The 21,174-nt window shown below is 39.7% G+C and overlaps 3 protein-coding genes across 17 annotated transcripts; 2 read left to right on the top strand and 1 right to left on the bottom strand.

Annotated features, from left to right (window-relative positions):
• The first annotated feature begins 135 nt into the window (after positions 1-135).
• On the top strand, positions 136-3,620 carry LOC103722195 (protein N-lysine methyltransferase METTL21A). Its single transcript, XM_008812674.4, has 5 exons — positions 136-1,285; positions 1,721-1,863; positions 1,948-2,135; positions 2,880-2,993; positions 3,072-3,620. The coding sequence occupies exons 1-5, from the start codon at positions 1,058-1,060 to the stop codon at positions 3,200-3,202; spliced, it is 804 nt and encodes a 267-aa protein (XP_008810896.2). The 5' UTR covers positions 136-1,057; the 3' UTR covers positions 3,203-3,620.
• Positions 3,621-4,082: 462 nt separating this feature from the next.
• LOC103724049 (NDR1/HIN1-like protein 6) lies at positions 4,083-7,351 on the top strand. The gene has a single exon (XM_008815189.4). The coding sequence runs from the start codon at positions 5,271-5,273 to the stop codon at positions 6,006-6,008; it is 738 nt and encodes a 245-aa protein (XP_008813411.2). The 5' UTR covers positions 4,083-5,270; the 3' UTR covers positions 6,009-7,351.
• LOC103724052 lies at positions 7,023-19,796 on the bottom strand. 15 transcript variants are annotated; one of them, XM_039115439.1, is made up of 15 exons: positions 19,352-19,795; positions 19,015-19,174; positions 18,538-18,797; positions 18,319-18,415; positions 17,916-18,202; positions 17,748-17,822; positions 17,568-17,626; positions 17,340-17,475; positions 16,552-16,648; positions 16,319-16,385; positions 11,778-11,876; positions 9,895-9,984; positions 9,142-9,344; positions 8,650-8,751; positions 7,023-7,622 (listed from the first exon to the last, which is right to left on the bottom strand). In XM_039115439.1, the coding sequence occupies exons 5-15, from the start codon at positions 18,166-18,168 to the stop codon at positions 7,526-7,528; spliced, it is 1,278 nt and encodes a 425-aa protein (XP_038971367.1). In that variant the 5' UTR covers positions 18,169-18,202; positions 18,319-18,415; positions 18,538-18,797; positions 19,015-19,174; positions 19,352-19,795; the 3' UTR covers positions 7,023-7,525. The 15 variants fall into 15 exon arrangements, 14 of the variants coding, with proteins under 14 accessions (XP_038971367.1, XP_038971368.1, XP_038971364.1 ...); XM_039115440.1 differs by having other exon boundaries at positions 18,319-18,600; positions 18,744-18,797; XM_039115436.1 differs by lacking the exon at positions 19,015-19,174 and having other exon boundaries at positions 18,538-18,612; positions 18,744-18,797.
• Between the last annotated feature and the right edge of the window lie 1,378 nt (positions 19,797-21,174).

Genomic DNA, 21,174 nt, shown 5'->3' with positions numbered 1-21,174 from the left:
ACAATCCCGGTGAGTGCATTATCATCCTGGGTGAGAAGCAGCTAATGCTGCTGCTGCTGCTGCTGTTGCCACGATTGTACATCGTGGCTCGCAATGGATATTAGCTTCAATTTCTGGTCGTGTGGCGGCTTACATCGAAGTAGAAGAGTGAGAGAGGCGGGTTCTCGAAAAAGTAGAACACCTACTAGCTGTCTCAAGATGAATTTGGATGGAGGTATGGTGTGTTCTAGCTATCTCAAGATGAATTTGGATGGAGGTATGGCGTGTGATAGTGTTTGTTTATAGGGGAATGAGTTTTGTGATTATGAATTATGAAGGTAGTTTTATAGCAGCCGGAGGGCGGAGCATACTTGAACCGACCGTAGTGAGAGTGGAACTACGGGCAGCATGGGAGAGCATATTGTATGCGAGATGGATGGTGGGGGTTGAAAGCTTATTCTTTAAGGATGATTCGTTCATAGTGATTGATTGGATTCGGAGAGCAGATGGATACGGAGTTGGCCACCCTTTGATATGGAATACTCGTACATTGGTGAGGAAGCTGACCTCTTTTCGGATAGCTCATGTGTATCGAGAAGCGAACGGTACAGTAGACTGGGTCGCCTCATATATAGTCCGGCATTTTGGAGAGGTTGCCTAGCTAATATTATACATTCTTTATATTATTTACTTTTACTTGATTTGACCGTTTGTACTCCCGCCAGACTTATATAAGTTGAAATGCAGCGGCTTTTGAAAAAAAAAACCCACGATCCCATGGGCACGGAGTTCGTTGATCATATCTTACGTATTTATCTTAATGAAATCGATCCGTACATCAAATCACTCCCCGCGCAGGCACGTGCTAAGATCATAGCAGCGTACCGTAAAGGTTGACGACGAACGTGCATCGGGGCGCAGCCGGCTGGTTTGCGTCCTCCCCTCGGAGTTGGGACCTGGCGAGCGACTTTGAAACCCTACTTGTGGCGGCGGCTGTGCTAAGGGATCCCGGGAGCGGGGGGGTGAGATTCTCCGCGTTTCGACTCTTTGGTCCGGTCAAAAGAAGACTACGGAAGGCATGAAGTCGAGGGACGACGAGGAGGCGGCGGCGGCGATGAGGACGGTGGGGTCGTACGGGGCGGCGGTGCGGGTGGTGGAAGAGGCGGCGGAGGAGATCCTGCTGCTGTGGACGATCCAGCAGCCGGCGTCGCGGAGGCAGAACGAGTTCGTCCGCCACTCCTCCATCTCCCTCCGCCTCGACGCCTGCGGCCATCACCTCTCCATCCTCCAATCCCCTTCTTCCATGGTATATTATTATTATATTGCTCTCTCTCTCTCTCTCTCCCCCCCCCCCATCCGTCCTCTTCTTTTTCCCTTCCGGGCTCAACTAGGGTTTTTTTTTGTGGTTTCGACCGCAACGCCTGATTTGCGGGCGGAGCCCGGTTGATTCATATTGCTCTACTCGTCAGCTGAAGCGTGCCGGTTCAAAGCCATTAAAAAGGAAAAGCTTTATATTATGTTTAAATATAATTTGAAAAATTAGTTCCAGGTCCCCTTTGATTGCTTTCGAGTCTCCTCGATTTTAGCCAATTACTTCTCATTCCCTGGAGGTGGCGTCTGTAAAGAGTAGAGTAAATGGAATAAGATCGGGGACTGATCGTTAAAAAAATGATGAAACTGAAGAAACGCTGTTATTTCCGGGTCTGCTGCTACTGTAACAAGAGAGGTCATATCTATTCAGAGCACACCTGGAGTGACGGGGGCGGTGCTGTGGGACAGTGGAGTAGTTCTTGGCAAGTTTCTGGAGCATGCTGTGGATTCAGGAAGTCTGGTTCTCCAGGGCAAGAGAGTCGTTGAACTCGGCTCTGGCTGCGGCCTCGTCGGGTAAACGAAGTTTTCTTTTATGCTCAGACTTATCCATGGCTCGATGAGCCTAATGCTGGAAAATAAACTGCTTGTGGTTTTCAGCTGTATTGCTGCTCTTCTAGGTGCTGATGTTATACTTACTGATCTTCCCGACCGTCTGAGGCTCCTGAAGAAGAATGTCCAAGTCAACGTAGACGAAGGGAATGTCCGCGGATCGGCACGAGTCAGCGAGCTTACATGGGGTGATGAGCTGGATCCTGAGTTCATCGAGCCCTCACCGCCAGAATTTGGTAAGCTGGCTGGCTACTTCTTTTTTTTTCTGACTTGCCGCACCCATTTCCTTGAAGAGCATTAGCTGGTGACTTGAAATTAAAGTTAATTTCGCCAACGTTCCAGCTAATCTGTTTTCATTTTTGCTTGAATTTGAGAAATTTTTCCATGGCATTGAAGCATCAAGACACTTACAAAACTGAAATTAGACAGCTTTTTTTTTCATATGCTGTGAAAAGAAAATGTGAAAATTTAGTTTGTTTTTGTAATAGAAATTGATTGATGTATAGATGAACACTAAGGATAAGAGGTTAGCAAGAGAACCCAATTAAATTGCATCCTGATGTTTCAAGGTTTAATCATGGGATAAAAATTATAATAATAAATACCATCTATGGGAAGATCCGAAAGCTAATAACATAAATAGATAAGCTGTAATATGAAAACTATCTCAGAATCATGCTTCAATTCTGCTAATGATTTGCCATACTACTCTGAAATGCGAACGGAATAAATTTCTCTCTTCTTGGTTTTTTCCCAATTCCAGCTCCCACAGTATTCGAGAATTTGATCCAGATTGCTGTTTTTGGTTTCATCTCGGATAACAAAAAAAAGAAAAAAAGAAATCTACTTATGATAATTCCTCCACTTACAAGAGGCAATGTTTTCCATGCATCGGAGGCCAATACGAGCATTTTACTGCTGTGTGGTTTTTTCTTATGAAAGCTTTCCTCCTTTACTGACTTGTGCTCATAATGTTTTAGTACTTGGATCGGATGTGATCTACAGCGAAGGTGCAGTTGAAGATCTATTGTTTACACTAAGGCAGCTTTCTGGCTGCCACACAACAATTTTCCTCGCTGGAGAACTCCGCGATGGTAGTCTCTTAAGCTAATGGTTGATATATTTAAATTTATCCCAGAAGGGGATCTGATCTGACCTATTTTATTTGGCAGATGCTGTGCTTGAGTTCTTCTTGGAAGCTGCAATGGAGGAGTTTCTAGTTGGTCATGTCGATCAAACACAATGGCATCCCGATTACTGCAGTAACCGAGTAGCTATTTTTGTCTTGGTGAAAAAATCATAGAGAAGGGTGCTATCTTGGTTTCCCTCAAAATATTTCTGAAGAACTTCAGTTTGTCATATTTATGTTCCAGTTTCAGTCGAAGGTATGACATAGTGGAAGTGCGGTGATAAGGAGGAACCTGGCATTTACATTTGAAGAATGGAAGAAAAGTCCTGGCAGGAAATTTAAAGAACAACAACACTTCTTGCTAAAAAGTTGCATTGTCTATGAAATCCTAAACTGAATCATTATTTTTCGATGCATTTGTCATGTGAGAAAGCCATTCCCCCTGATACACATGCCATCTTTTAGGGGGCAGATACAGTGGATTATAATTGAGTAAGTGAGAATTTTTTGCATGTGAGATTCATACTCAACTTGTAACTCTACAAACTAATGTAATGATTAAGAATTCCAGCAATGAATCTTAGTTGCAATATAAAGAAAAGTTTGCGACTTTAATACGATCGCAACATGTTTTGCTATGCTATCCTCATCTGCCAAGAAATGTCTATATGAAGAGCCAGAAGCTTGGACTCAGCTATGATGGCCTATTGAACTTTGCAATACTCCAAAAACTGTTTAAGAAAACCCAACAAAAATTGACTGGTCTCTTTCTAGTATCTGCCAGGATTGATATCTCTCTCCTGCTAAAATGATAGTAGAAGGATATTAAATAGTAATAAGACGTGTCATCATTTGGGATCCATGGTAGATCACTATTCTGGCCTGCAGTCTCTTGGAATGTATTAACATTTTTTCAGATAAGTATCACGCAGAAGGGAAATGTATAACATAATATAGAGTGTGACCGATAAATTTTGGTTTCTTTTGATTAGATTCTTCATTCAAACGTCATAGATTAGAAAAATAAAAATGTTAGGTATGCAGCTGCAGGTTTTGCTCTTATGTGTGAAAACTTCCATTAAGATTATATAAAAAAGAACTAGATTATAGAAGGGCCACCATTATCAATGTGACTTGAGATGTCAATGGCTCATGTGGTTGGTTCAATGGCTCATGTGGGAATGAGGAGATAGGTCGGACAAGTTCAGAAACCATAAATTCGTTGTTGAGAAAGTCCTCTCAAGACCAAGTAGGCCACAAATTTTTCATGTTGATCAGGGATCAGAAGACTAAAAGCATATTCATGAAGTTTTATCAAATGCAGACATTATGTCCCGTCTCAAAGTCATATTCATGAACAAGCCACTCCTAGCTTGGGTCAAAGCTTTAATAAAAAAAGTGGAATTGATTAACAAATAATCCACCAGTTTCATGGATCCGTTTTCTATCTAAGGATTCCGTGCTTCCTAGTTAGGTGTCATTTCCTACAATATGCACTATATTTATCAGACTAAAAGCATCCCTGGTCATGCCTTTACCATTTTGACCCGTGATAAAGTATCCCAGAGTAATAGTATAGAATGATGGGCTATTTAAACTTAATCCTACAAGCATGTGACGATATTTAACGAGGCTCATATTCAAACAACTAAAGCAAGCTAATTTTAATCAAAATCAGCAAGGCTAAAGCAAGTCGCATAGATCTCGCTCATGATCATTGCCGACAAAACTAATCGCCAAAACACATTTCCAACTACCATAGCAGATTCTGTTCCCGGATTTCTTCCATAAAATTACCGTCACTATTTCCCAAGAAAATTAAGTGCTTATTGTGATCTATAATAATATAAGGGAAAGCTAGTTGGTCAAGCAAGATGACTTATTTACCCTTTATTTGGCATGTTGGGCTCGGATGAATAATGTATCCTATTCACGCGGCATGTTCCTACCAAACCTGTAGCTAAAACATCTAATAACAGTTGCCACCGAATTCAATTAGGTGGCTGGAAGGTTGGGACCAGCCAGCCTCAATAATTTTCTACCACCCCACAGCTTACCACGACACCTAATTAGAAACAAAAAGTCAAGCATGGAAGCCTACAAAACTAGAATCCGAAGCACTTCAACCATCCATATAAACCCATCAAGAAGAGACTTTGAGCGAGCCTCCTACCCCAAGAGGCTTTCAAGTCGGAACCGGAGCGTAGGAGAACAGTAGCCAATTACTCATTTGGCTTTTGTCATGGCTGGTCACCAGAGAATTCATCCGGTGGACGTCGAATCTCCACCACCGTCAGCTCCACGAGCGCCCCTCAACTTCTCGCAATCCGAAGAGCACGATGTCGCCGGTCCGTTGCAAGGCACCATCCCGGTAGCCCAAGCAAAGCCAGCCAAGAAGAAGAGGAGCTGCTGCAAGTGTTTGTGCTGCACCACCCTCACCATTGTCGTACTCATCATCCTTATTGGAGCCACTGCTGGAATTCTATATCTCATCTTCGACCCCAAGATACCCAAGTACTCGGTCGACCGCCTCAGCATCTCGGCATTTGATGTGGACAGCAGCATGACAGTCAGGGCCAGCTTCAACGTGACGGTCACTGCAAGGAATCCTAACAAGAAGATTGGCATCTACTATGAGGAAGGAAGCTATCTGAGCGTGCGGTACACCGATAGCAGCCTGTGCAACGGGAGCTTCCCGGAGTTCTACCAGGGCCACCGGAGCACGACTGTGCTAAGCATCATAATGACCGGCGAGACCCAGCTGGGGAGCGGGCTCCTCACCGAGTTGCAGCGGCAGCAGCAGACCGGGACGATACCGCTGCTCTTTAAAGGCGATGTGCCGGTGAGGGTGAAGTTTGGGAGACTGAAGCTCTGGAAGGTGACCTTCGGAGTCAGGTGCAATCTGGTGGTGAATAGTTTGAGTGCCAGCAATCAGATTAGCATCAAATCAAGCAGCTGCAAGTTTAAGTTGAAGCACTGATTTCATTTTCTTCTCTCGGTTCTTAACTTCGGAGGTGCTTGTTTTCATATAGAAGTCTTGAGATGTTGTTTCTTCCTCTACTTGTTTCTTCCTTCTCTTTTCACAGGAGATACGGAGGTCTTCTGTAGTCGTGCAACCGCCACCTCTCATACAGCTAAGTTTGTATTGATTTACTTAGAATATACTAGTTAATTGATTCAAAATTCAGTTCCAGTATTTATTAGATAATGTTGTTTTTAAGTGACAGAGCTATATCCAGTGTAATAATTTTTTTGTTAAAACCATGAATAAGAAAGAAAAATTTGTCATGGGCTTTGCGTGGATGGAGGGATGAGGGTATAACGTCCATGATTTAAGTAATTACATGCTTCCAGCAGTCCAAACAATTTTGCGAAACGTAATAAGGAATACAGAAAGGAAACACCGACCCGATCCAACAATGCTACACCAAGAAAACACGAAAATCCATAAGCAAGTGCCAGTTTGGCTGTATTTTATACTAAGTTATCACGGATCTGCTTTGCAGTGGATATTAAAATATCAAGTTCTGTTTTTTGACTCCCTTCATTGGTCTTAGACATCAATAATGATATTCTTAGCGATATATAAATGAAATAATACCAGAGTATATATACAAGAAAATGATCATAAGAATGTATGAAGAAAAGGGCATAAGAAGTATGAAGAAATTTACCTGAAAATGGTTTGTTCAATCTCATTCAAAAATGTAATAATATGATAGAAGAATAACATCAACATCCAAATACCTACAATTTTTGGGACCACACTCCTCACTATTTTCTCCATATGAGCCACGGCATTTGCAACTCGATCAGCCTTCTTGTGTGTGTCTGCTGTCTGTTTCCACAAATACTTTTGTCGAAAGATCTTCAAATGAAGGCAAGAGCTTGATGAGTGATATTTCACTTGCATTGGATCCATCCATTTTATAGAGCATCTCTCAAAGAACTTTACTGCAACAAAAAAGAAAAAGGACAACAAAGAAACAGAAGCTAGAAAACTTGTAGCCAATCCTTTTCCAGATCTATGTAGGATAGAGTACAATGAATTACAAGTCCACAGTTTGCGACCCAATCTTGGTGGTAGTCTTTGCATGCATATCATCATTAATCAGATCAATCACTTTCAAGATGATATCGCATGCATAAATCCACTGGTCAGTTAACCAGAGAAATATCCTTTTCTTTTTTCCCATAATTTACATTTACATGCACTATAAAACACTTGTACACAACACCGTCCCGTAAACAAGCAAGCTATGGGAAGACTTCTCTTTGGGGGGAGGGAGAGAGAGAGAGAGAGAAGGGGGGGGGGGGGGGGGGGGGGATGGAGAACAAAAGACAAAAGAAATTAGAATCTGAATTAATGTACCACACATTGTTGCTGACAGAAAATGGCCCTCCCTGATGAGGAGGCACGCCAAGATGTTGCAGGTCAACTGGCACTTTTCCAATGGGACAGCTCCATAGGATCTGGGCTTTCTATTGATGATCATTTTATTCATTCCATGAGGGATCCAATGGAGGAAGTTCATAATCATCAGGTTTAAGAGCCACTGCAAAATCTGGCAATGTCGGTGCTGTTTCAAGGACCCTGCAAATGCCACCAAGATGATCAGGTTTCAGCAGCCTGTTTGCAATGATCAGTAATCTTCCACTGATAAGTCACGAGCCAATTTATAGATTGTGCCACTCCCAAACATTGAGAAAAAGATATAAATATGTTATATGCAATATTAAAATATTTTAGTTCAGCAGAAGTTTTTGGCAGTACCAATGGCCAAGTGGGGAGAAAGATGTAAATATGTTATAGGCCACGTCCTTACAGAAGTTTTTTGCCACTACGAATTGCCAAGTTCAGCATTTGCATATACAAGATAACACTAGAACTTAATATCACTAAAACTAGTAATTTAGCAACCACAATGCAGGGTGCATGTTCAAGTTCACGTGCTTTTATATCTATCAATGCAAGAAGGCTAACCGTTTCCTCATGCACGTCTACCAGATTTCATCTTTCTCAAGTTTACATCTAGTGACACATCACATTTGAATGACTATTAGAGGTCCCAACAGAATGCATCTTTGAAAGCGTATGAGTTCCCAAGAGAAATATGATATTATGGACGAACAATGTCCTAAATGTGATTTTAAGAAAATGTCATAAACTAGATAAATGGTTCTAGGCAAAGTACATTGTACCGGCCCAAACCGAACTGTACAGAGCATACTGTACCATACCAGTGCAGTACCGGCATCCGGTACGGATGGCGTACCGATATTCCGTACGCCACAAAAAATTCCATACCGTACCGTACCGTAACGATACTGTGCTAGTGTGGCACCGATATGGAGTCTAGTACCGAGATAGCGAACCTTGGTTCTGGAACTAGCTAGTCCAAAAATGGAAAGAGGTTGAGGGCACATACATACATCACATCTGCAAATTTGCATTTATGAAACTAGGAGCTTAGTGAACTGTGATAGTATTAACCAAGGAATCGACTCATATACAAAACATTGTCTGGGTTTCAAAGTGTACGCTGAAATGATTGTAATGATCGTCAGTCGGCTTTAGGAGAGAACTAGATCAAACATCAAAAGTTGAACTGCAAACTTACCCTTCATCATTGTAGAGGTCCTGATTGATGCAAACCTTGCTGGATGCATCTTTGGGGATCTTCTCAGAAAGATACCTTGCAGATCCCCAGAGAGGGGGATTCCTATATAGAACCAACAGTTACAAATGTGAGATATAATATAATTCAATAATTCTAAATGATGAATCCATACTATCAATATTGACCAACAGTTACAATTGCCTTCTAGTCTAGTCTAACAAGTGATCATGATGAAAATGCAACTACATGACCAACTGCACCATCTGTCATGGAGGCACCTTATGTACCTATAACTTCATGTCAGGAGCACTTACAATAAATATAGTCAATGTGATTCCATGCACCCCCAGCATACACACACACACACACACAAAAGAAGAAGAAGAAAGAATGAAAGAAAAGAAATGGCTAAATATGTTACATCAAAAATAGCAAAAACAAAATGACATTGATCCATCAAAAACCAAATGAAAGAGGAAGGCTAGCAATTACCTTGATGTAGGAGGCATTGCATTGAAGACTTCACAAGACCTTTTGCTTTCTTTGAGGAACTCTTCTGCTGCTTGCAGAGCAGCTATAGCCATCCCATGGGACTTCTCTGTATTCCCTTCATCAAGGATAAGCCCATGGAAGTAATATGCAGCAGCCTGGTGATGAGGCGAAAGATTTTTAAATATATTTTCTGAAAGAAAGATCTGTTAGAAAGAAGGCAGGTAACTATCAGATACTACATCAGTTCTAGAAACCAAAAGGAAAAAGAAAGGAATTCCTGAATCTGTGCTGGAAGCAAGGTAGCGCACTTGGAAGGATATCATGTGTCATTTTTTTTCCCTTACAATATCTATTAGTCTTCTCTTTCTTGTTCAGATATTTCAACATAATCAACAAGCAAATAGCTTGTCCATCATCATTACTTGCTATCAAAGCCGAACTTCTCCAAAATAGTTTCAAGAGAATTGTATTGTCCCTACTTCCAATGCATTTCCCATTGATCAAGAAATTTTTGTTCCAAACTTTAGTGTATGAATAAATATAGCATAATATCCTCACAGCATCAACTATTTGAACCAACATATCATTATCTTAAGCTTGTCACTCATGTCAGCAATAAACTGTAGCAGGAGTATTCGGACACAAACAAAAAAATGTCACATGAATATCTATTTTTAGCCACACACTTCAACATCTGATTATCAATAAATAACTCTGGGAATCATGAAAACAAAACAAAGAACAATTAATTACCTTGGCTTCAGCATATTTCCACTTAATAAACAGACGATGCTTCCGCCCCCAACCATCAGTTAAAGGAACCTGTGTAATGCTGTTGTGGGCCTGTTTAGACTGAAATACTTCAGTACAAATCATTTTGTAGCTTCTTATGAATAACATATTTACATTAATATGGCATTTAAACAAAATTTAGGTATACCCAACTATGATATCACTTGTTAGCAAACTGATGATAGGTTAAAAACTGTAAGATACAGATGACATTGAAGCCAAGAAAATGCAGTTCATGGAGGACAGATACGTAGTAGCACAATTTTATTTACGCTATATAGAAAAACCTAAACATCTTATAGCCCTGTGCATGTGAAAAAGGTTGAAGTCCATACGGAAATAAACAATATACACATGACGATCGAAATATAAAAATGGGAAGAAAATCTTGCTAGATAAAGCATGAAGCAAGCATTATATTCAAGTTTAAGAAAGAAAATTTAGAAGCAGATGCAAGCTTTGTGCATGCCAACTTCTTGCAGATGACAGGAAATTTGGAATAGAGTAATTTCTTCATGCGGAAAGGGATAGCTGATGCTGCACGTCTAACATCATTAACATAACAAAATAAAAACTACTAATTAAATTTATAAATAAGAAGACAAGTGTAAACCCAACGAAAATGGCAAAGATGAAAATCAGAAAAGAATGACAGCAAGGGATACTAGAAAGTCATATCACTTATCACTCTCCACCTGGTTTTGCAGTGGATATCTTACTCTTGACGAAATGTAACTACTGAATCTATGACTATTGTCTTAGATAACTCCAAGACTGAATCTTGATCCTAACATTAACCCTTATCCTCATCTGACGTGCGCACAGATGACCATGCCAGCACCGAGATGGACGAAGATGCCAGCTGCCTCCTTTCTGCCCCCCTTTGGCTCAGCCTCAAGTATTTTCTCGCTCCCTTACCCTCATGCACCATCCTCAGCCAGCTCCATAAGCCCAGCCTCTCTCCTCTCCCCATGCCCCGGAGCCACTAGCCCCAATCACACCCCCAACCCCACCTACCCTAAACCAACCCCACTCCTACTGCACAAACCTACATGCCTCTTGCAGGTACCATCCTTAGCTCCCATCAGCTGCCCTTTGTTTTTTAAAACTTGACATACATGAATTATTAGTATTTACAAAAGAATCATTATAAATTAATATTGGAACTATTTCAAACGTTTATTATTTAAAATTAGAAGACATACAAATAAATTGTACATCTCTCTTCCCTTTGCTCCATTCCTAGACCCACCTCCAAAGTCCAAACCAGATGCAGCACCTCCCCCAGTTCTGTCCGGCTTCCTCTGTCTCTTTCTCATCTGCCTGCAGCCCAATTGCCAACCTTGCCTCAAGCAATCTGGCCCTAACTCCTCCCCCTCCCCAAATGCAACCACATCCCCCTCCAATTTGGCCCCCGTCCCTCCCCCAACCCCCCCCCCCCCTCTCTCTCTCTCTCACACACACACACACACAGAAATCCGTCCCTAGCTCCCTCCCCCTCCCCCACATCCAACTGCAGCCCTTCCAACTTGGCCGCAGTCCCTCCCACCTCCCCCTATGGCCCCCATCAGATTTCCCAATCCCATCCCCAAACCCCACTGGCCACTAATGTATTAATACTTATCAAAGAAGTTATTTTAAAAAATTAAATTTTACACATTTTTAATGTCTTTGGTCCGACTGGTTGAACCAGTGACCCAATCTCTTGGCCGAGCCATTATCGAGTCTGGTTCTAATAAGCATGAGTGAGAGAGAAAGAGTAATCCATCAACACTAGTGAACTTGCAGAAAGGTAGAAAGGATAAAAGTTGTAGGTGGCCCCGTGTTGTCAAATGTTACTATACCTGATGCCAGCACTTGACCATTTCACACGCCAACCTTCGTTTCACAGCTAGTGTGGCCTTGGGACTATCCATCGCGATCCCAAGTTGAATATCGACAGTCTATAGGGGTAAAAAGCCAAATATAAGTCAGAGTATGTAAGAGGTTTCGCTAATTTTTATAGCCTAAACAGAAGACAAATGCTCATGCATAGACCAACCTTTCTAAAATGCAAACTGATATTGAACACATTCAGATAATGTGTCCATTAAGAATTTCTTAAAAAATACTGCACAGAAAAGTGATAAAAATCTAAAATCATCATGAACAAGTTCTTGGTCTCGATACTTTAGAGAAAATACCTTGAACTTAGGTGGATTTGTTTTATATAGAATTAGAATTTTTTTCACTTGTGTATCCTCACAGTTGAATGTTTTTCCTAATTTACTGACAAACATGAGCAAAGAAAAATCTTCATAACATTCATAAACATAAAGAAGAGATTTTACATTTCTAAGAGATTGATAAAGACCGTCCACTGGATACTACCAAGCTTATAATGCAATTAACATTAACATAATAAGCATACCTAATATTTCATCCTCCAACTGTATTGTTAACAGCCTTCAGGAATATAATACTCTCAAAACTTCAAGAACATAACTGATGGAAAAATAGCAGTGTGCCCACTACTATTAGAAAGTCCAGAACATATATAACCCTAATCAATTTGATGTAACAAACAAACAAATCTTCAATTCGTTTGGGACTGCTCATCGAAAAATAAAGGAAATCTGACATAGCCCTGGTCGGTACCATCTAGCAACAAAGATCGCCTTGTCCTGAATGTTTACAGTTTCTTAGTACCACAAATGGTAGAACCAATGCAACCATAAGACCTATATTTTGCATGTCTCAGTGATCATAAACATATCAATTTTCAACAGCTTTGCTTGTTGATTGTGCACTTTGACAGCCATCAAAATACTAAGCTGTTGATGATTATGCTTGGTAAAATTAAACATCCCCAATTTAAGAGAAAGGCAAGCATTGTAAGGTTATGCATGTTGCCACTTATATATATATATATATATATATATATATATATATGAAAAAATAGCCTAATCAAGCAAGACTTGTACCATCTATCATTGTCCCATAAATCTTTTATTATAATTTTAGTAGTTCCATTAGTGGTGTTGAAGGAGTGATGAATTTCGAGGACCAAGTAGGATTTGAAAAGATGCTTATAACATGACATGGAATCATACTTGTTTGCATATGACAGGTTCTCCAATCTATAGCTTAAAATCATCTAGGTTTCTGTCAGCATGAATAAAGCTAGAAATATTTAGGATTATTCAAAAGAAGTTACTAGCTTATAACTAAAAGCAGGAAATTTGACAATCTGATTTTGAGTCCACCAGATAGGGGTCTGCAACTATAAATATATGTAAGAATAACAATGCAACACTAGCTCCATAAGTGGAAAAAGAAGAAATCATAATACATTTCGCAAATATAACAAGTACTTTAAGCTTTTGGCAATGCATTCTTTCCACAAGAGGGTACGACAAAACACACTCATATATTATGTACTCTGTGTGTGTTTAGACACAATCCAGGATACAATCTATAGCATTAACAACCTACCAAACTTATGACATAACATGTACTGAGTGTTCCTTAATAGATATTAAAAGCATGTCATGATATGGAATTTGTGAAGAATCTACTGAGCTTCTTAGTGGACTAGTTATAAGTAACTGACAGAGTTCCAGACTTGAATTGGTTGACTAAAGGATATACGAACTAATTTTGGCTCATTCATGGGAACAAAACTAATAGCTATATGCTAGCATTCGAATCCAATAGAATAGTAACAATCTTAGCAGCCAGAATCTTCTACCTAGAGTAATGCACCTACTTCGAAATCTTCTTAGAATCTCAAACCTGCACCCACTTTCTAAGCGCTTCCTTACTAAAAGTGTTTCTAAATATCCACTTCTCCGCACCTACACCTACACCCGCTCTAGGTTCTGGCAACTAAAGAAATAATTGCAAGAAATGTGACACAGAAGTTCAAGAGATTCCACAAAGCAGAAGAAAGTGTGCAGTAGAGTCAATTTCTGCACAATAATGAACCTTTTATTGGAGAGGAAGACTATCTAGCTTTCCCTTTAACATGACGCAAAAGGTAAGCATAGAACATTTTTTTATAAGGAACAACAGTAACCAACTTTAATGAAAGTTAAGCCGAAGAATGCAGAAATGAGCTGCATGCTAAACAATGTATGGAGAAGAGAGACTAGCTCACCATGCAGGTGGCATGTGACATTTTGGTTTGCTAGGTGGTCTGGTCAACTGGATAATCTAACAACTAATGATAACAAGTGACATCTTTGAGGGGCCATGAGTGGGAAAGAAGCTTATTAATTATCTGATGCATGAAGCAGATGGTTTACACTGATAAAGCAAGAGCTATACATCTATTACAATGCAAATTACTCAAGGTCCTTGATCCCAAACAACACCCTATGAGCTTATTAATTATCTGATGCATGAAGCAGGTTTACACTGATAAAGCAAGAGCTATACATCTATTACAATGCAAATTACTCAAGGTCCTTGATCCCAAACAACACCGTATGTGCTACTTTATATGAGTAATACCAATTAGCCCAAAGATACACTTCCTTCTTTTCAATCCCTAACCCTCCTGTCTCTTCTCATTCAATGAACCTTGTCGTTTCAAACAATGAATTTCTATGCGTTGAATTAGACCTTTAGCTCCGGAAAAAGTCACTTGGAAAGCTCTTTAGTTTTGTTGATACCAACTCAGGAGCTCCAGAATCAAACATGTCATAGAAAAATAGATCAATTATTACTATAGGTTTAAATGAATTAGTTTGTACTCCAAATGACAATACATCTCTTCCACTAAGCCAAAAGCCAATGAAACCAATCCATCTTGAAGTCATAACCATGCTCCTTAGCTCCTCCAAACCCCAAAAGCAACCACCGATCGATATTAATCAGTAACCGACGATTTTGGATCTTACAAGATTAAATCAACTTTTCCTCTAATCATTTTCTTTTATCCTAATCCCAGTCCCAATCAACAAATTCTTGTTAAACTTGACCTGGCAACCCAATCAAGACAAAGTAGATAGAAGCCAACAACCTAACCCAGAACCAACACTTCCAGATCATTCTCACAGATCCTCAAAGTGTAATTATCATCCTAAAACAATCAAGAACAAAACAACTCTTATTCGAAGGACCATGTGAATAAATATATTATTAAGAAGGCACCAGAAAAGGACAGAGCAGAATGTTTTGCCAAATGTTAATATGTGGGGCTTACACTAGGCGGCTGATGGCCAGCAGCCACCTGATAATTAGAAAATGAGTGTTAAAAAAATAAATAAATAATAGAGAATTTTATAAATGATACAACAGACCGCAAGTAAAAACAACAAAAATGGGGCTTGTATAATCTAACCTGCTGCTGCGAGCACTATTGACTCTCTATCTACTCTATATGTTGTCACTATTGACTCTTTCTCTACTCCATATTGTGTCATTACATATATAACAGTTCATATCCCAAATGTATTGGGTCTATCCCACTTCCATTTTCAACATTCACACCTTATCAAACTCTACATCTACAATTAAATCAAGCTGCTTTGGTGAGCCAAAGCCTCCTCCTTCCCCTTCTATTGTTACATCTGCATTCCCTTTCTCACAGGGGCCTCTGCTCTTCATTTTACATGACCAAAGTATCTCAATATGCATATTTGAAACCTATTTTCCTTTCGACGCAACTTTTAAACTTCCCCTTATTTCCTTGTATTGATCTCATGATTCTCATCAATTCTATCTTTACTATATGTTTACCCTGAGACTGTCATCTCTGCTGCATTTGTTGTCCAACAACCAAATCATACACCATAGGTAGCTGATTATAATTTTAAATAGTTTCTCCAATACGTCCTACCATGAACCTTGTCCCCAACACCCTAACAAAAATCTGTGTGATTATTATGACATATTTTTGTTTTGTTCATCGTAAAATAAAAAGGGTTCTTTTAGATCACTTAGGATACCAGATTCACTACCAAAACACACTTTAGAACCACTCAAATTCTCCGTGTCAGCCCTAGAGCACATGAAATCACTCAAACCCTCCCTATCAGCACTGGAGCACATACTACCTGAAACTCTGTTAATGAGTTTAAGAACATGGGACTGAGTCTCCTGGTCTCATTTCATAACAATGGCCCTTCTAAAAATCCATTCTTTCAGCAAGCATGCCTTTAAGACACAAGTTTTAAGATGGACCGCGATATTAATAAAATAAAAAGAAAGGCATATTGACATCATGAATAGTTTAATCCCATATTATATTCTAAGCTCAATGAGTCTAGAGATAATATGGCCACCAGAACAAATGTCATACCTAGCAATTACCAACAGACATTGAAGAATGACAGCACCAACTCAAGAATTATTGCCCAAATAGCATATAATGTACCAACAGACATTGAAGAGTTCGTACCTGACCCAATGCTTGCATGCAAAGTGCTCGCAGCACTCCTTCGGCTAGGTCTAGTGGAAGATCTTTCCTGCAAGTCGTAGCAGTAATGAAAATGTCAGACATCCTTAGCTCCAAAACAATACAAACACCATAGAAGAAATCCTAGATTCTACACAAGCTCTATAAGGGGAAAAAAGAGGTTCATAAAATTTGATCAAGCTTTGACAGTTAAAAAGAGCTCATGATTTTTTAACCTTGTCTCAGGAGGAATTTGAGGAAGAACATGCTGAATAGCACAATCCAAATACCCTGCTGCCTTTAAGAAAATATCAATGGAGGTTCGTTTGTCCTCTGCAACAAAGTTGCACAAAATGATGATCATAAGTTGCATTACCAACATCATCAACATGCATGTATTTCCAATAGTCAGAAAATATAAAATTATCAAAAAAGGGTGTCCCAATGCATGAGGCTCCTGCCGCTACAGAGTCCAGGAAGGGTCAAATGTATGCAGCCTTATCCCCCACATCCGAAGAGGCTTTTTCAGTGTTTTGAACCCACAATACCTAGGTTAAAATGGAGCAGCCTTAATGTTGTGCCAAGGCCACCCTAAGATGATATAAAATTATAATAATAGGAAAAACGTGGCCTATGATAACGAGAAAATGGTTAGGATCATGCTTTATGAAATTACAAGTATATTTAGATGAGTGAGATTACGCGACTCATAAAGTAAATGATCAGCCCAATTATTCAGTAGCTGGGGATGATTTCACGTTATCCGTATTAAGTTAGCCAAAAAGAAAAAAATCTGCATGGGAACAAAGTGAAGTTGTCATGACATGAATTTAATATGATATGGACATTAGATCCTAGGTTTTTATTAAGCTTTGAAAGCAATCTGTGTTTTCATTAAAATGGGTATACTCAACTGAGTGAGGGCATGTTAAGTCATAACGGAAGATGCACAAAAAATAGTGCAAACACTGGATGGAAGATGATGATAATTTATGTTACCCACAAGCTAGAACCAAGCACCCACCTTCAGATACCTTTAGCCGATAACCATCATTGGACATTTTAGGAAGAAGCAAAGAATTGGCTTCAGATAAACACAGCATAGCCATCAGATGTAGAACTGACAACACCTCATACCAAGCATTTGCGATGCCTGTTTCCTGAAAAAGATAGTTATCAGTATCAGCCATCAATCCTGCCTATTCTCATCAAAGAAAATATCCCATGATTATAGAATGGTATGGAGGCCAACCTCTGCATCATCCTCCTGATTAACCCACACAAATTGTACCTTATCTTTTGACTGACTTCCTGTAAAGTATAGTTCATGCAACTGTCAAGAGTTAAAAACAAACTGATAGATATGGTTTGAGTGTCGAAAATAAATGAAAATTACAAAGTCAAATCATCAAAACTACATCATTTAAACTACCATTTTTCACCAATCCCAGTAGCACTGGCAAGTAATCCTCCAACGCCTGCAGAAGATCAGCCAATGAAGAACCTCCTGCAGGCACCAAAACTACTTATTAGGTATGTTCCCACCTAAACTGGCTGAAACAAAAACAGCATGAAAACTGCAAAGCTGCAAAGTGCAAACCATGTTGTGTAGCTGTTTTCCGTCTAGGCTTTGTCACAGTTGGTGCCTCTTGGGCAGCCATAACGACTATGCGAGTTCTCAGAGCTGAGAGGCGTTCCACTAAATTTCTTGACAAGCTGTTAGCCAATGGCTGAGATAAGTCAACACTTTTAGGGATGCGTAATCCTGGTACAAACACAGCCACCTCCACAGCAGTCCCTGATCGTCTTCTGTTTCCACCTGCACCTCTCGGTGTTGATGCCAGGCAACCCATATCCTGGAACTTATTTCTGCAAATGAAACTTAAGCTAACAAGAAAATTAAAAAAACGACATTAGAAATCCTTTAAAAGCAATAAGAATAGATAAACAAGATGATACAATCAAGACCATAAAAGTGGTAGGGTAGTTAAAGATTACTATACAATTCACTTTGCTTTTGTAACAGTTAAGGGAATCCTCATGGCATCCATAGATTACGCATGGGATAAAACCCTGGAGTTGACAATTGCAAGGAGGATCCTGACACAAAAATAAAATTGGAGAGGAAGAAGAAGAAGAAAAAGGTGATCCCTAACATTCAGGAATACAACGCACCTCTGAATTAAAGCAAAAATATGTCCAAAATCTACCGGACAACTCACTTTAACAATCCCAGATCAATGGAATCCTCATAGGACAGAGATGATACGTTGCATGAATACCGCCTAGTCAAACCACTTACAGGGGAGATTAAATAAATGCCAACCAACAAAGCACTAGGTGACTCACAGACATTACATCAGAATTAATTTGTCAAGAACATACAAAGACTTGCTTTCCAAGCTCGTAGGACAACTATCACGCTCACCTTTTCTTCTGCGTTTCAGAAGCTAAATTGAGCCGTTTGAGCAATGCTTGATCTCTGCACAAGTATTTCACACGTCACAAGACAAATCAACAAAAAGGGAGGAAAGAAAAACAAAAGGCGTGATGAGATGGATTAGTTCCTTTGGCTGATGGTCATCAGACAGGAAACAAATGCTTACAACTTGACCTACGCATATAGGTTCTAATAAATTCCTCGAGGAAAACAAAACTTAAAAGGAAAGCAGGACGTTAAACTTGAAAAAACGGACAACCTTTATTAATCTTTAGAATACTTTAAGAGTCCAACTGAACTCGAGTAAAAGACTTCCAAACAAGTCGATCCAAGCAATCGTCCTGAAAAAACGAAAAACAAATCCAACACCATCGCCAAGCAAGCGAATTATCCACCAGAATTCTTAAATGTATCTCTCGCTGCAAAAAAAACGAGTCTACAGAGTGAGAACGATCCAATCTTGGAGACAATTCGACCCAGAATGGATCCCAAGCAAACCAGAAACAATCATAATTCACTCGATCTAGAATGGAACCAGAGGAATCGAGACAGGAAACGGTCCAAGAAACAGAAGATAACGAAGGGAGAGAGATTACACTGCAATAAGACGATCCGGATCTCATTTCTGGGCTAGTTCCTGTAGAAGGATCGGGTCGAGACGGCAGGCCACCGCCTCGAGATCCACTCAAACGGATACCCTGGATTCGCGGGCCGGCGGGAAGAATCGAGGGAGAAAGCAAGAGAATTGGGATCGAGAAACCCTAGAAATGGGGAGGGGGATTCTTGGCAAATTCTTAGAGCCGTCTCGGAGAAGGAGAGAGAGAGAGAGAGCGAGAATCGGGTAGCGTCCAAATGGCGCCCAAGCGGGAGGCTTTAAAAGGCTGGGGTGGCGAGCGTGACCGTGCACGCGGTGCACGCAATAATCCGGCTTGCGCTAGGCTGGCGGAATGATTGAGATCTTGATGAGGGAGGTTTTTGCTGCACAGAAAAATAGTTGGATTTTGAGAGCCGGCCGGCGTGGTATTCGCAGATTGTTGAAGGTGTACAATTTTCATCAGATTATGAACGTCTACTGAAAGACAACGTTGCTACTAGCTAAGTTGCTTTATTTGCGGCTTCTCACTCTGAAGACTTCGTATGGATGGACAGTGGGTCTGTGCCATTCAGGATCTTTATGTAGATTTCTGTTTTCTGATTTTGTTGGCTGCATCCACACTGTGAGCCGCCGTTATACCAAAAAAAAAAAAATGATGAGGGGTTTAGAGACTTAGAAGCAAATGGTTGTATTTTGATGCCAGAGGGATTGAAGGAGTAGCAGGTTATTCATGTGTTTAGCCATAAATCACTTGTGTTAGATGTGTTTAGCTTTTGTTTTGAGAACAATTTCTTGGAGTCGTCCATTATTATTGCCAGCGGTGGCTTATGCTTTGACCGTTCTACCTAGAGTCTAATCTTTCTGCAAATGTATAGTGACAAATTAGAGTGGTCTAAATATTTTGGGGTGCTTAGATTCGCATTTTTTTTCTAGATATAAGACTAATTATAACTTATACAAAAGTTGAAAAAAAAACTTATATGTTTATTTATTTATACTTGTAAAATTTTGTGCCAAGTTTTCAGTCATTTAACGAAGCATCTATCTTTAACACATATAAGTGAGAATTAACAAAACTTCCTTTGATATAAATTCTAGCCTTGAACATACTAAAATAACAATCAATGGATGGCCAGAAAAAATGGTTATGTTCGAATAATCAACTCCGAACATTATGATATCCAATGGCTACTCGAGATCCTTCATTATTCTCCCTCTAACTTAAGTCATCGAATTATACTCTCATAAAGCATAAAAAGACAAAGTTATAGATGTGCATACGGAAAAAATTGATTGATTGTGATATTATATAGCTGTAAGGAAAAAAGACAACTATTTTCTTTAACACGAGGAAGATCTATGGGCAAAATCTTCATCTAACTACGACCAAAAGGGTTCAAGGTTGCTTCAATTAATTTTGACAATTGCTAAGATTATCTTGTAATTATTTTAAGATAAGCTCGTCGAATAGCGACAACATCAACAACAAATCACAAGCGATCTTTCTAGCTTTGGGGGATATTATAAACACACCTGAAGAAGGCACTGTTATGTGCTTACATGAGCCTATAAAATATTATATGGATAACTACAACGGACATATATTAGTTAAGTCATGATCGAGTTATTAATGTCTTGATTCACCAAACATTGACTGGGACCACAAAATTGACGCTGACTATTAAAAACCTAGGATCAAAAAACAGCAATTAAGTACACTTCAGTTCGAAGTTATGACAGTGCCACCCTATTTACATATTAACTACCACCATCCACTAGTGCGCCACTTAGTATCTCAAACATCGTTTACTAGAGGAAATAATA

The sequence above is a fragment of the Phoenix dactylifera genome, chromosome 18 (assembly GCF_009389715.1).
Source record: "Phoenix dactylifera cultivar Barhee BC4 chromosome 18, palm_55x_up_171113_PBpolish2nd_filt_p, whole genome shotgun sequence".
Classification (NCBI taxonomy): Eukaryota; Viridiplantae; Streptophyta; class Magnoliopsida; order Arecales; family Arecaceae; genus Phoenix; species Phoenix dactylifera.
The sequence above is the reverse complement of the archived record's forward strand: the minus strand, read 5'-3'. Positions and strand labels throughout refer to the sequence as shown.

What these genes read in the sequence shown, in the direction of transcription:
- LOC103722195 (XM_008812674.4), top strand. Translation starts at nt 1,058, where the DNA reads ATGAAGTCGAGGGACGACGAGGAGGCGGCGGCGGCGATGAGGACGGTG. An exon ending in TCCAATCCCCTTCTTCCATG is followed by an intron (nt 1,286 to 1,720) that starts GTATATTATTAT and finishes ATATCTATTCAG; the next exon opens with AGCACACCTGGAGTGACGGG. An exon ending in GCCCTCACCGCCAGAATTTG is followed by an intron (nt 2,136 to 2,879) that starts GTAAGCTGGCTG and finishes ATAATGTTTTAG; the next exon opens with TACTTGGATCGGATGTGATC.
- LOC103724049 (XM_008815189.4), top strand. Translation starts at nt 5,271, where the DNA reads ATGGCTGGTCACCAGAGAATTCATCCGGTGGACGTCGAATCTCCACCA.
- LOC103724052 (XM_039115443.1), bottom strand. Translation starts at nt 18,168, where the DNA reads ATGGGTTGCCTGGCATCAACACCGAGAGGTGCAGGTGGAAACAGAAGA. An exon ending in TCGGCTAAAGGTATCTGAAG is followed by an intron (nt 16,649 to 17,339) that starts GTGGGTGCTTGG and finishes ACTTTGTTGCAG; the next exon opens with AGGACAAACGAACCTCCATT. An exon ending in CAAATTCCTCCTGAGACAAG is followed by an intron (nt 16,386 to 16,551) that starts GTTAAAAAATCA and finishes TACGACTTGCAG; the next exon opens with GAAAGATCTTCCACTAGACC.